Genomic DNA, 14,645 nt, shown 5'->3' on the forward strand with positions numbered 1-14,645 from the left:
TTGTGGTTCGAATCCAGCCAGAAGCACTATTTTTTCTTTTTTGTTTTCATTAGCTTACATTTTTTACAAAAGTAATTAAGTACATTTCTACACATATTTTTTTTTAAATGAGACGGTAAAACATTTTGATTTTTTATGGCATAATGATCCCAAAATATTAAAGATAATTATTAATAAAGGATAGGTCATGAGTATTTCTAGAACTTTTTGATTTTGCTTTTAAACATCGATGTTCCAATTTTACTCAGTCACTGAAACAATATGTTAAAATTGATATACCATATGGCTATTGCAGTACAGTATGATTATATTTGTTGGTGATGTGAACAATAATTTATTATTTCTGAAAGCAAATGTATTTCTTGTGACTCTGATACCAATTTATTACCAAAAAAAAGAAATAAAGGATTTTTCTTGTCTCTCGGGTGATGTCGTTTTGTCGACAATTCTGAAATGTGGGTACGGTAATTCAAATTCAAAAAAAAATGTTATTTGAAGGTAAATTTCTTTTAAATTTTGTTTTTTGAATCCAGAAAATAATACACATTAAGAAATAATCAAGCTGATCATAGTTTGAAATTGTGCCCATGAGGGGTGTGCTACCTTATAGTGAAATGAATGTGTTCTTGTTCGTTCGTTAACACTTTTAAAGTATGTACGTTGAAACTCAAACATTAATTAATACTATTTTTTAGAATTTTACGAACTACTAAGAACTACAGATGTACCGGCTTACATCCGAGGTTATTTTCGACAAAAATGACCGAGGACCACCGAATGCCATGGACCGTTTTACTCTAGGACGTTTTGACCATTTACAATCCCACAATTCACAAGGCAAAATGTCTGCAAACAAATCGAAAGTTGCAGATACTAGTGAAAAATTGTTTTAAAAGAGAATGTTTACATACGATATGGATGATTAATTTATATCTCTTTTCCCTTGAAATGCGTTATTAAAATGGCATCGACTTCAGTGCTACCAGCCACTCGTAGTGAGTTGGAATTATTTTTACACGGAAACAAATTGGGTCAAAAATTTCATGAACTGTTTCAAGTGTCCGAGGACCCAGTGGTTCCAAAGTAAGTTCTCTTAAATATTTCGTTTAGCTGCTTAAAATAATGGTCAAGGGTGTTGTTTTTAAAAACAATCGATACATAAATGTTGTAAAACCTGCTCTTAATCCAACAAAGTATGCCAAATGGGTGGACTTGATAGTCTCAAATCAATCATTCAATGTTTGGCATTTATGCCATAAGATATCAGGATCCCAAGGACACCAATTTTTCAGAAGGGATACCTGAACTTCAAAGTCTGGTATTCTGTCAGGACACTTAAATTTCTGGCTGATAAAAGCTAAATATGAATAAGTATATTTAGCCTTTCACTAATTTATTACCTACATTTCTTGGTAGTGCATGCAAAGATGATATTAATTATACGTTGCACACACCAAAGCTAAAATAGGGCTAACTTCATTTTTAACTATAGTTACGTCATGAATCTACAAATGACATGGTCATCTCACAGTGCACAGTATCGAAGGTGCCCAATTAACTCTTCAGTTTAGTATTTCAGAATCATGCTGCGCAGAGTTACGTTTCAATTTTGTTTTTTAAATTATCAACAGGGTCAGAGATGACAGAGATTTGTTATTGGTTCAATTTGCGCAATTATCTTGCTAATGTGTCTGAACTGCCCAAAGAAATCGCCAACTTTGATGAATTAATGAAGTGACCTTAGAGTTGTTACACTGTAACATTGTGCTACAAACTAGTCATTCCTTGTTGATGTTGGTCCTTTGTTTTTGCTGAAAAGACAGTGGTGGGATACAAGGAAGTCTGGGTGCTATACCCTAGCTCTTTTTCGAAGAGACCCGTTGGTTCTTTTACATGCTCTGTGTAAAGTACCGATACACAGGGTACAACTTTCCTGGGTTAAACCAGTACTGAGAGTGAGTACACCACTTTTTCTAAGCACCACCTTTAAATGCCAAGCGAAAGGCAAGGGAGCTACTTGTAACAACTTTTAACGTCTTTTGGTAAGACGCGACAAGGGATCGAACCCACGACCACCCTCTCCGTAGGCGGATGCTTAACCACTAGGCCACGGAGGCGGTTTAATTTGGTGTATGCTGGAATTACAAATTTTATGGTTTAACATTGCTACTTTTGTATGTTGAATTTAATACTGAACAGGCTAAATGAAGATTTTTTTTATAAAAACTGTAAGGGACTCCTGATTTAGGAAGGGGCACTTGATTTCAAGTGTGGTGTCCCTTCGGGATCCCTTGGAAAAAAGGTAAGTGTTGACCCCTGCTAAAATAATATATGTTCAATACAGGATTCTTCTAATCCCTGAAGAATTTGCAGATTAAAGATTGTTAAAAAATCTGTCCACGTTCAAATATTTGGACTAGTAGAATTGACTGAGAATAAAACTCCAATCGTATCCATTTTCTTGTCCTTTCAAAAGTGTATATGTTTTCATCTGTCTCCATTTTACAACTATTCTAAACAAGGCTTACTCCATGTTTAGAACATCTGCAAAACCTTGCAATGACCATAATCATGATTATTCTTGGTAACTTTTGTGATTCAGTTGGCAATCTTCGGTTTCCGATCTACTTTAGAATATCATTTTTAAAGGCATAGCAGTTAACTTTGGATTTTACTATATTTAGAACAGTGACTTATTTTACGATGGAAATTGGTGAAAGGCATATATAAAATAATTTAATGTATGCCTTCTGCCATTTTCCATCGTAAAATAATTCTTCATTTCTTATGCCGCAACTGATCATAATATTTGTTGAACTTCTGTGATGTTGATGATATCCATGCATGTACATAATAAATTATAAGAATCAAATTGACAAGATACTGCTTGATGTTCACAGGCTTTTCTGCCCTTTGTAGGGTACAATTATCAGGCACATTCCTAGCGCAATGTTGACTTTAATTTTTCTCAATCACCACAAAAATAATTCCAATAAAAATAACATTTAAGTGACTCTGTTAAACCAGAAAGGGAGAATGTACATGTTGATTGGCATTTTAAAGCTGCACTCACAGATTGAACATTTTCACATCTTTGTTATTTTTTGTCTTGGAACAAGCCAAATTTTGCGAAAATGCATGGAAACCAGTTCTATATACTGCTGACAAAAAAAATGATCGCAGATTCTATATTTAAGTTCAAAAATTGATGTTTTATGCATTTTTTCTTAAACTGTTAGTAACTCATCCCACATGATTGTGCTCTATAGGGTAAGGAGCAGGAGACAATAACAGCCAAGCTAAAAGGTGAATTCCATGCATGCTAGTAACTCCTGCCCTATGAGAGGGCGCATTATCCTGTTGAAACATCAACCCTTTACATGCTTGGAACATGACCAAAACAATGGGTGTAAGAATCTGGGAGATACACCGGTTAGCGTTTAAATTTTATCGCAAATTAGTAGCACTGACTTAGTCAGGGTTGATAGCCCCAACATCCATCACACTGCCACTTCTGTAACATTCGTGTTCCTTTATACAGTTGTTGGCATCATGTTCCTTATGCCTATAGTATATCCTTATATGTCAGCCGTTAGACAGATTAAATCCATTGTAGTCTGGTGCATTGATATCGAGCGTTAAAAACAGGTACTTTTACCGGCCTCTGACAATGTATCTCGTAATCCTGGGAATGTTTTGCCACTGCGGGAAAGTTAAATGGAAGACCCCTTGTACTGGCGACCAAGTCAAGAAGCCATGGTGGAGATGCCATTGACAGATATAAACATCTTGACATGCTCTCGCTGCGCGCATTGCATCCAATAGTGGATGGTCAGAAATGGAGCTGTTAACATTGTATCTTTGAACAAGGCGAGATAAAGATGACTGTTGACATTTAAATGTTTAGCAACAACAGTTTGTGGTAATCTACAAGTTAAAAAAAGCAAAAGGTTTTGGAAGGTGATCTGTCGGTTGAAGAATTATAAAGGCGGCATTCCTCTGCAAAACTCTGCTAAGAATTTATGCTAGTAAAATTAATTTTGTTCAAATTCGAAATTCATTCGATTATGATGGCTACTGTAAATTAGTGTTATTGTTTTCCACTGCCATTTTAATTTATTTTTCAGATCCACATTATGTTTTGCATTCATGAAGTTAGTTTATCACAAGAATGTAGCTGTATTTGCCTTGTTGACAATGTTTGATCTTATCATGACTGAATAGTTGCATTTTATTTTGATGTATGTAATATATATATATATATAATTAAACATTGATAAATACATTTTGTGGACGTTGGTGTCACACCTTATTTAAGGTTAGACATGTCAGCACCTTCAAGTCAATATCTCAGCAAATAGGTCAATATCTCAGCAAATAGGTCAATATCTCAGCAAATAGGTCAATATCTTAGCAAATAGGTCAATATCTCAGCAAATAGGTCAATATCTCAGCAAATAGGTCAATATCTCAGCAAATAGGTCAATATCTCAGCAAATAGGTCAATATTTCAGCAAATAGGTCAATATCTCAGCAAATAGGTCAATATCTCAGCAAATAGGTTAATATCTCAGCAAATAGGTCAATATCTCAGCAAATAGGTTAATATCTCAGCAAATAGGTCAATATCTTAGCAAATAGGTCAATATCTCAGCAAATAGGTCAATATCTCAGCAAATAGGTTAATATCTCAGCAAATAGGTCAATATCTCAGCAAATAGGTCAATATCTCAGCAAATAGGTCAATATTTCAGCAAATAGGTCAATATCTCAGCAAATAGGTTAATATCTCAGCAATAAATGAATGTATTGCATTGAGGCTTTATACACAAGTACTCAACCATCCATCCTACTTTAAACAAGTTAGATAACTCTTTTACATACATGTACAATGCTCTTAAATATCATTCAACGTAGAAATTCTGGTTAAGATTTTGCATGTTTTAGCCCATTCAAGTCAATATCTTAGCAAAATACCTCTTGTAATGCATTGAATTTTTAAAATTTTATCCCAACTGTCAAAACCTCTTTAATTAATTAAGTTAGAAAACTCATTTTGCATATAAAATGTATTTTGCTCCTTTATTATTTGATATAGATTTTCTGGTTAAGGTTTTGCATGTATTAAAGCAAGTATCAGTCAATAACTCAGCAACTACTTGATGTATTGCATTGAAACTTTAAACAATCAAGTATTGATAACTGTATCATGCATATCATGCAAACTTTTGCCACTTTATTATTTACAAGTTGACTTAGAAGTTCTTGTAATGGTTTTGCATTTGATTTAATTTTACAGTGTTCCATACTAAAACTTGACAATCATGAAACTAAAAAGCGGGGGAATAGTTGAGCATGCAGTCCTTGTGACAGCTCTTGTTATTCCTACTCTTTCATCGATCATATATACTAGTCACAAAGATAGTCAAAGATATTCAAAATTGTCTTAATGTGGCCACAGAAATCCAGCTCAGGCTACAGAAATCTCTTAGTTGGTAGCCCCATTGACTACCAGAGTAAAAGGTTTATTTCGCTCACTGTGGTTAATTTACATTTTTTACTTGTAGCTCTTTTCATAATTATAACTATTATAAGGGCGTTGGGTTTATTAAAAAAATGAAAAAAGTTAGAGAAAAGAACCCACTGATGCACATTATGCCATGTATACAAAAACCTATTTTTTCTAGGGTGAAGGTTCATAGATGAAAACAGTTCTTTTACACCAAATAGATTTTGTTCTTGATACCATTTTTGGAAATTTAAAAGGCTTTAAATGTTCTGGCTATGGATCGTTTAGATGGTCAATCATCACTCTGTCAGCATGGAAACAACCCTCATTTCAATAAGTGTCAGGTTAAATGCTATGTTAAAGCCATATACGGTATACATTGTGGTGGGCAAGTTGTAAAGTTGCTTCCATATTTTATTTTGTTTGCAGGAAAAAGACTGAGAAAAAGGCAAAAAAGGCTAAACACAAAGGAAAAGACAAAAAATCGAAGGTAAGATACAATTTTGGGTCAAAGTTCACATCCATTTATGATTATCAAACTTCAAATAAATACTTTTTTCCCAACATTGAAAATACAGTTCTCAATTATTTTTTTATATATTTGACTTATTTTATCAAATAGATGGACCCTCAAACTGTTTTCATAAAAGAAACAAAAATTAACTCATACTTTTATCTTTTATGACCATCTTCACAAAGAATTTTGGTTTATTCTGAGGCAAAATTGGAATTCCCAATTCCATTCAAAAGAGTGAAAAAACCCATTGGCCAGTCATTTCAAATAACCAGACATTGCTGGTGGATTTTAAGTTGTTCTACATAAGGCCTTAAATAAATATTAAAGCTTTCAACTCTCATGACCGACTGAAACAAATCGAGAGTATCTGAAAAATCTTAATAATGTATTATTTATGCCATTAAGGCTATCAGTATGTGTGTTTTTATTTAATTTCAGCGAGATCAAAGCCCAGAAGAACTTCCAGAGACTCCAATTACAAATCTAGAACTCCATGCGAATCCATCGACATTCAATGTGTACGCCTTGGTGAGACAGGCATTGCTTGAGAAATGCATGAAAGAGGCAACAAAGGTGTACCAGAAGACAACACTCAGCCTGTCTGACTCTGAGACAGAAGAAGAAGGGGAAGACAAGAGTAAAGATGCAGGAATCAGGATTCCTAAGGTATGATGTTTTAGATGAAACTGGATGAGGAACTATTGTGACTTTTAAGATTGTCCGATTACAAAGAAAATAGTTACGATAATGTGATACATTTAGATTTGGTGTCTGTGTCTAGCTGTTTACAAAAACTTTGACATTACTAAAAAAAATTAAGATATTCCCATAAAACAAATAACATACATGTATAATCAGAACATTGGTAAATCATGAAATAACAATTTCATTCTCAACATTATTATATAATTACAATTTTATACCTTGGCCATTCTGTGAAGTATTAGTGAAATACAGATAGATGTCCTTAGTAAACTTAGCTTTTTAAGACACCCTTAAAGCATTAACACTTTGTATCATACATGGACATACTGGTGTAAATGTAGCAGTGTCAAACCCATTAACCCTTTAAAAAGGGTGAGAGTGTTTAATGGTATAGATGTCTGCCTCCCATTGAATGGGTTGTGGGTTTGATCCCCACCAGGGGTATTTTCTCACGGCATCTTAAAATAGACACAGTAGTGGTTTCTACTAAGGAAACAGACTCGAGAGTGGTTCTATAAGCTATCGGCTTTCATCGAGATCCAGCTAAAAGAAATTAATATAAATTGGACCCATTATCATAGAATATAAACTTAACTGAAATCAAGATATGATATGCCAATGTTTGAAGACAGAAGCTGTAATAATAGCAATAAAACATATTGATAATGTATTGTGAAATGTTTTTTAGAACCTTTCACATGTAATTAACTTTACCACTCACGGTAATTTCTCCTCCTGCAGATTGTGGGTCTCGGCCTGTGTGGTGTGTTTGAGCTGGTACGTGAGACCCGGGAGAACTACCCGGAGCTGTGTGTGAAGGCCATGAGGGCTCTACTGGACATGCTCCAGGGCCAGCAGCCAGAAAGCATGAAATACGAGCCTGCCAACGTTGTCGGTAAGGGCAGTAGTTGCAAAAAGATACTTGCATTGCTATAAAGGCTGCAGGCTTTGAAGTAGTTACAAAGCTGCGTCTATTAGAGTTTGAAAATCGGACTCCATTTGCTATCGATAATCAAGTCGAAGCGGACCAAGCATTTCAATTTACTATCGAACAATAATCGAAAGTTCATAATATCAGCAATTTAAATGGTTTAACCTGGAATCAGTACGTATGATGCTATAGTCATGCTTTTTGCAACAGTTAGTAAATTTCCCTAACATTTTTCTGTCTTTAATAACTTAACGAAAAAACATAGCAACACAACACATACTTAATAATTGCACATCAATTGCAAAATGATGCACACCGCATCAAGTAAGTTATCTAAGCATTTTATCCATGTAAAAGCATATAAAATATTTGTGAACCAGCTTATCATTCAATAACCTGTTATATTGAACGTTTCATGAGAATATGTTAATTTCATGAAACTTTCACAAAAAAGTAAATTAGTTCATTACAAATGATACCGAAAAAGGTTTCAAAAGCAGAATGCATCGAGTCAGGATCCCCAGTATTTTATGAAATATATAAACAATTAAAACAATTTGTAATTTTGAGAGAGTTTGTACGTTTTTAAACAAAAGTGTTTACATTCACCGCAATTGTGTAAGAGTGACATCCCTTGTTAAAATGAACTCAACGACAAATTACTTTAAAGAAAAATTGACATTTACTCGACTTTTACGAAAAAAACAAAACAAAAATAAATATCTAGTTACTGGAAGGTACATTAGCGACATCGATTTTGGACAACCACTATCAATTGTTGCCGACATAGCGTTGTCAGGGACAATTTATCGATTGTACTCGATAATCGTTTCATCACTAGCGTCTATGATGTTTTTTAAGAGAACATTAGTGAACTAGTCGAGTTGTTGGGCCATATTATGCTAAAACAAATCATTGTCCTGAGACTGGCCACTGTGATTTTATTTAATGTTATGGACAATTGAATTAATTGTCAGATTTTACTCCTTTAATAGATTATCTAAGATGTTACTGAATATGGTCCGTTATCATTTATTGTTTTAATTTGTTTACATCCTGTGATGTCTAGTGATTAATGTATTGTTTTATAACTGTTTGTCATTATTTACAGATGGTCTTTTCCAACTGCTGATGGAGATAGCCACCAACTCTGGTCCAGACTTTGTACATGAAGGCCAGTCCCTGACCTCCCTGGCATGCTCAGCCCTGCTGAGTCTCGTGATTGCTCTTGGGGACACAGGAAAACTGTTGACTGCAGTGTCTGCTCTCCTCATGAGCACAGGCTCCATGGCCTCTCAGCACATCAAGGTGCTTTTCCTGACCAATTAGGGGTCGAAATTTTGCCCCATTTTCAATGCTGATACTTAGTCTTTTTTTCCTGTTAAAGAAATAACATTTCTAATTTTATGTTTTGAAAAAAAGAAAATAAATTTGACCCTTAAACCATTTTCATGTATTCTTTGAGAAACACACTTTATCTCAATCTTTTATCTTTTGTGTCTTTTTGTCTGATGAGCTTAATATAGAATCTCATGGGAGTTTATTTCCTAGGAAGATATCAGTACTGGTGTCCATTGTAAAAGAATATTAATCACATATTTTTTTATTAAAGTTAGCCTCTTCAGGCTTTGTGCTCTGTTCTGTTAATAATAATGAATAATATGTTCCAGGTACCCGGTATCTTGACATCCCTCCAGAAGAGCGTCCAGGCTGTCCTACAGGGTCGCACCCAGCTACCAGACTGGTTCACACACGGGGTCAAGGACAAGGCTCTTCTCTTCTCATTCAAAATGGAGGATATCCCACCTGGTGAGTTCAGTCTACCTTAGTTTTGGAATCAGATCTGATCGGTCATAAAGATTTAGGTATTTATCTTGTTATTTTGGCTTGAAATTCCAAGCCAGCTGAATAGATCTAAAGGCTAAATTGTAAATCTGGTATCAAACAATTTGATTGTGGGTTGCATTTTGGTCTGATTTTGCAAGACTATTTTAAGACCTCAGTTGTAATGTTTTAAGGGCAATACCATACCTGATATTGTTTATAGCCATAGTTGCTCAGTTACTTAGTGCCCTGATGTTTTTTGTATTCTCAATCTTATATCTTATTCGTTCATTCCATTCAGTTAGCTCACCAGAGAGCCAGGGCATAGCAGCGGTGACAAGTGATGGCAGATTCCTCTACATTCACAACAAACAAGGGCTGTTCAGGATTGGATCAGGATATGGGGGATCTTTGAAGGTGTGTATGCTACTATCTTATAAGTGTATGGAATCAGTGCTTCACTTAGGTGCCAACCCCTCTTAATATAGAAAAAACAAGGAAGCACACTGCAGATTTTTATTATTGATATATATTTAGAACAATCACATGCTTCTCAGTTAAACATATTCAATGAAATAAAAGAAAACCAGGACCTTATATAACAATGTTGATTTATAAGTTTTAATTTTACTATACAAAACTTGATATTTATCATAAACATAAACATTGGCGGTCAATTTGGAGCTTAGTCAGAAATTGAAAAAATCACCATTTTTTCCTATTTTTCTGCTTTCAAAACGTTCCTGATCAGTTTATATATTTTTATGATTTTTATACTTTTTCTTTCTTATTATTTGGATTTTTTGAGTGTGCTTATCTGTGCTTTATGTTAATTTCAATGGCTCTATTTTTTTTAAGGTAGAATAATATATGATAAAATGATAGGACTGATCCTCTGTACTGAATTATGGTACATTTGTGAACAATGTGGTGATAGCAATTAAATTACCCCATTTGAAAGCTTCATTCACAAAATGTCTGTAAAGCTAAGAAAACTGTTTAACAAGTGTGCCATGGTTAATGTTTCAGGGTCATATTTACTGCTACAGAGAAATGTTGCCAGCAAAGTCAACAGTGTGGCTAGCCTATGCCGGGGTAAGTGTGCTAAAACTCATTGTAGAAAAAACACAGCCACTTCCATAAGTCATTACATCAATAGAAAAAACTTCAAATTGTCAAGCCCATACAAATAAGTTAGTGGTGTCATTTCTTGAAGCTGTTCATGTTCTGTAACGACGGTCTGTGCCGTGCAGTTCTAATGATATAATGCAGGGTAATAATAACAAGTAAGTATCTATATATTTATATTAAAAAAAATTTGCAGTGAGAATAAAGGACCTGTCACAGTTTGCGAACTCCCATATGTACAGGGATTTTCGGTTAATTTTACCTGTTTATGCCTCAACTATAACTTGTTTGATAAAAGTTAATCCATTAAATTTCTTGCAGGATATTCTCCTGTGTCGTATTGACAACTCGTCCCAGCTGTGCACCATCAACACGGACACTCTGGATGTGGAACGCATGTGTGAGATGGATGGTAAGTGTTCTCGATGGTTTAACTGAGTCTTACTTTTATTGCAGATACTTTATATTATATTCAAATTTGTTTTGGCACAATAATAATGATATAGATTGGAAATGCACAATATTTAGGTGCTGATGCCTGAGTTTGAATACTCACAATAACTACATGTGATATTGGAACATGTTCATTTACTACTGATGTATGTGACAATTAAGTTGCATTATATGCTTTTTGGTGATTTATGGATCTTTCTCTGATTTTTTATCGTGGGCAATTTAGCCTGTGTTAATTTTCACAAATTAAATCTTATGTGTGGTTCATCAGAAGATGTTATTATCAGATTAACATCGCCATAAATTTCACCTTGTGAATGTATATATTATTAATATATTTGTTTTTATTTATTTAAAAGAAATATGGTTTTTGGTGCTCTTTCAGAAAAATAAATTAGGACTTTACATTAAAACAAACAATTATCAGCTATGTATTATTTAATTACATAGTGAGTGTTTTATTTATACGATCTATGTATTTTTGTTTCAGGCCATGGTGTAGCTCCCTGTGCTATGTTCTGTGATGGTGAACACGTTGGACAGATCACTGCGGCAAAAGATGTAAGTGGACCGTGGGTTAATTCCTTCTGAAATTTACTCAACCAAATTTACTCAACCTTTCTTGTACATAAGGAGGAAATGAAATTATGAAAAACATTTTCTAAACACAATTTGAAAAAGTTAACACAAGCTTTATTGCCCAGGATAAAAAAGGGGATCCTTTGTTTGTAAAATGTGGGCTGAGGGCTAAAGAAATTGAATAAAATATTTTTGCACATGTCTACAACCATTTATAAACATGTGATGTTCTTGTTTTACAGGACAGTTTTGTGGTGCGTATGTTTGACCCACACAAGTCTCCGATGGAGGTGGTCAGTGAGCTTCCCCTGAAACTGACCAGGAAGTGTGTGGATGCCTTTGGGCTTGACAACTCTGAAGTCGGGGTCAGCGAGAGGAAAACTATCAGTATGTATAAAAGCCTATACAAAGAGTTTGTACACTGTTCTGAATGTAAAAGTGACTATTCTTGTAACATGAAAGACTGGGCCTCTCAAGGTCAGGTCCAAGATTATTAAAAGAAATTGAATATATACTAATTTTTATCTAGAAGGCACATGTGTGGACACTTGTGATATAAAAGATTAATGATAGAGGAAATGTATTATAATTGTTTACCATATTTGTTATCTAAGAAAAATATTAATGGTATTGTCATAGCCTTATTGTCCTTTTTGACAAAATTTGAACCTTGGCCAGGGCTTCCATTAAAGGAAGTTTGGAAGTATATTACTCCCTGGAAATTGGTTAAAACTTCCAAAATTGATTCTTTGGAAGTACAAAAACTTCCATAATTCTGAAGAAAACTTCCAAAGTGGAAAGCTTGGAAGTTCAAAATATCAAAACCTTTTGTCAATATTACTCTTCTGGTCACAATTTCAATCAGTTTAACTCTTTTAGTAAAACAAATTATTAAAATATAAGTCTGTGAATTTGGCAAGTTAAAGTTGCAAATTATTTGATTTTTAATATACTTGTTGAAAAATAGTTGAAAATGATTTTGTATTCTAGAGACTTAAACTTCCACATTTCAGTGAAAATTGATTGTCAGGAAGTTCATACTTCCAGTTTCAAATTCTTAATGGAAGCCCTGCTTGGCCATGATTACTTTAAAAACTGTGCAAGATAATCAATTTAAACTTGACAAACATGTTGCTAGAGATGATTCATACATACATAGCAAGGCCCATAACCCTGGCTTTAACAATTATGGAGTTATACTGGATTCAAAAACATGACACAAGTGTTGCCATTCAAATCGCAGAACTCTTATTTTTGTTTCCCTGGTGTTTAGTTGAGCTGGTTTATATTGTTTGTGTTTTCTCAGGCACAGGCATGGATGAAGATATATCCTTTATATGTGCTGGCAAGGACTTCAGTTTAATCAAAACCACTGGAAATAAGGTACATATATGTTAACGCAATGCACCGAAAAGATAAGTTGACATTCTATCATAATACTTATTCTTTATTTAAGCTCTGCCTTTTAATAGAATGCTGCTATTTGCTGGTCTATCCTGATTAGAATATTCATAACAATTTTACTATAAAAAAATGAATTTATGACCGAAACTTAAAAGCATTTGAAATGGAGTGAGTAGCCCAGGGCTTGAGTTAATTTTGAAGTAGATTACTCCCTGAAAATGGGCTATTTAATAGCTTGAGTGCTTGGAAGCACAGAAACTTGATGCACTGTGTATAAAGCTTGGATGAACAGTTGGAAGTTTAAGATATCAAAATCTGGTGTCATTGTTGCATTAAAGGTCACATTTTCAATGAGTTTTAAATTTAAATTAAAAGTTTGAATACACTGCTGTGTAGTGGGCATGTTTTACCTGAAAATTATTATGCATTTTGTCAAGATTTTTGTACTGCAATGGAGAATTTCTTTGTGTTGAAGAGACTTGTACTACTTTAAAAAAAAACTTCCAAAAGTGATAGCAAGGAAGTTTAAACTTCCACCTTTAAATTCTTAATGGAAGGTCTAGTAAACAGTTGTGTTGAAGTGTTGATATAGTCTAGATAACAATGATTTCAATGTCTATGACTACAGCAATGAAATGTCATCTACTATTGCAGGTACTGTACACAGGCAAGTCCACTGCTCTGGGAATAAAACAGGGCGGTCCCGCAGCGGGCAAATGGGCGGAGCTTCCTGTGACAAAATCTCCAAAGATCGTGCAGGTTGCGGTGGGTCACGAGGGTCAACATGCTCTCTTGGTGTCCGAGGATGGTAGCGTATTTTTTGCGGGGACACCAAGACGTGGGGAGGATGGAGACACAAGCATTTGTAAGATGATTTGTTGTTATTTGTGATATTCAGTTTACATTTCGTTAGGGATGGCAATGAGTACCCGAGTACTCGAGCGAACGTTCGAGTACTCGAGTACCAAATCACTGCTCGAGTACTCGGAAAAAAATCTATAAAAATCACAAAATACATGATTTACAGACGAAGTAACAGATCTGGTTAGTTGCCGAGAAGACAATTTAAGGTCCCTCTAATCCCCGCTGTGTACACAATTGACCCTAATCAATAAGTTGAGAGTTGCAAACTGTCAACAAAGGGCCCCTATTTCCAGTTAGCAATGATGTCAATTAGAGAAGTTTTGATAGCGGAACTTTCACCTACACAATTCTATTGTTTACCAATTAGAGACCTTTCACCAAACAACGGACGCAATAATACAGTACGAAGTATTTCGTTCATTATTTTTATGTATGCTATTAATTTTTGTTCATTGTAATTCTGATTGATGTTCATTATAAATCTTGACTATCTAGACGCTCGAATAAAATCCGGGTTTAACTTTCCAGCTTTGTTGTAGCTAATTTGCAGTGCATTCTTATATAAAATCATTAAAGTGAAATGAAAAAGACAAAATTAAAAGCATGAAACAGCATTTGTTTTCCTTTTATTTAATTTTCTATGAAAGTACATAATGAAAGTCTAATTTAAAGATGAAAATGACCACTAATACGACCAACGCACAATATACGTCATGAACGATACATGTATA

General features: G+C 34.4%; 1 protein-coding gene across 6 annotated transcripts in view; it reads left to right on the plus strand.

The window, feature by feature from the left end:
- The first annotated feature begins 841 nt into the window (after positions 1-841).
- Positions 842-14,645, plus strand: part of LOC128226745 (E3 ubiquitin-protein ligase MYCBP2-like) — a 78,621-nt gene continuing 64,817 nt past the window's right edge. For all 6 annotated transcript variants that reach the window (XM_052936770.1, XM_052936774.1, XM_052936771.1 and 3 more), the window contains exons 1-13: positions 842-1,083; positions 5,939-5,999; positions 6,465-6,692; positions 7,473-7,626; positions 8,774-8,970; positions 9,333-9,471; positions 9,788-9,903; positions 10,516-10,581; positions 10,936-11,026; positions 11,558-11,628; positions 11,889-12,033; positions 12,953-13,029; positions 13,705-13,915. In XM_052936770.1, the coding sequence (XP_052792730.1) occupies positions 962-1,083; positions 5,939-5,999; positions 6,465-6,692; positions 7,473-7,626; positions 8,774-8,970; positions 9,333-9,471; positions 9,788-9,903; positions 10,516-10,581; positions 10,936-11,026; positions 11,558-11,628; positions 11,889-12,033; positions 12,953-13,029; positions 13,705-13,915 (1,678 nt within the window). In that variant the 5' untranslated portion in view covers positions 842-961. The remainder of the gene's footprint in view (positions 1,084-5,938; positions 6,000-6,464; positions 6,693-7,472; positions 7,627-8,773; positions 8,971-9,332; positions 9,472-9,787; positions 9,904-10,515; positions 10,582-10,935; positions 11,027-11,557; positions 11,629-11,888; positions 12,034-12,952; positions 13,030-13,704; positions 13,916-14,645) is intronic.

Source organism: Mya arenaria, chromosome 3 (assembly GCF_026914265.1).
Source record: "Mya arenaria isolate MELC-2E11 chromosome 3, ASM2691426v1".
In the NCBI taxonomy this organism is placed as follows: domain Eukaryota; kingdom Metazoa; phylum Mollusca; class Bivalvia; order Myida; family Myidae; genus Mya; species Mya arenaria.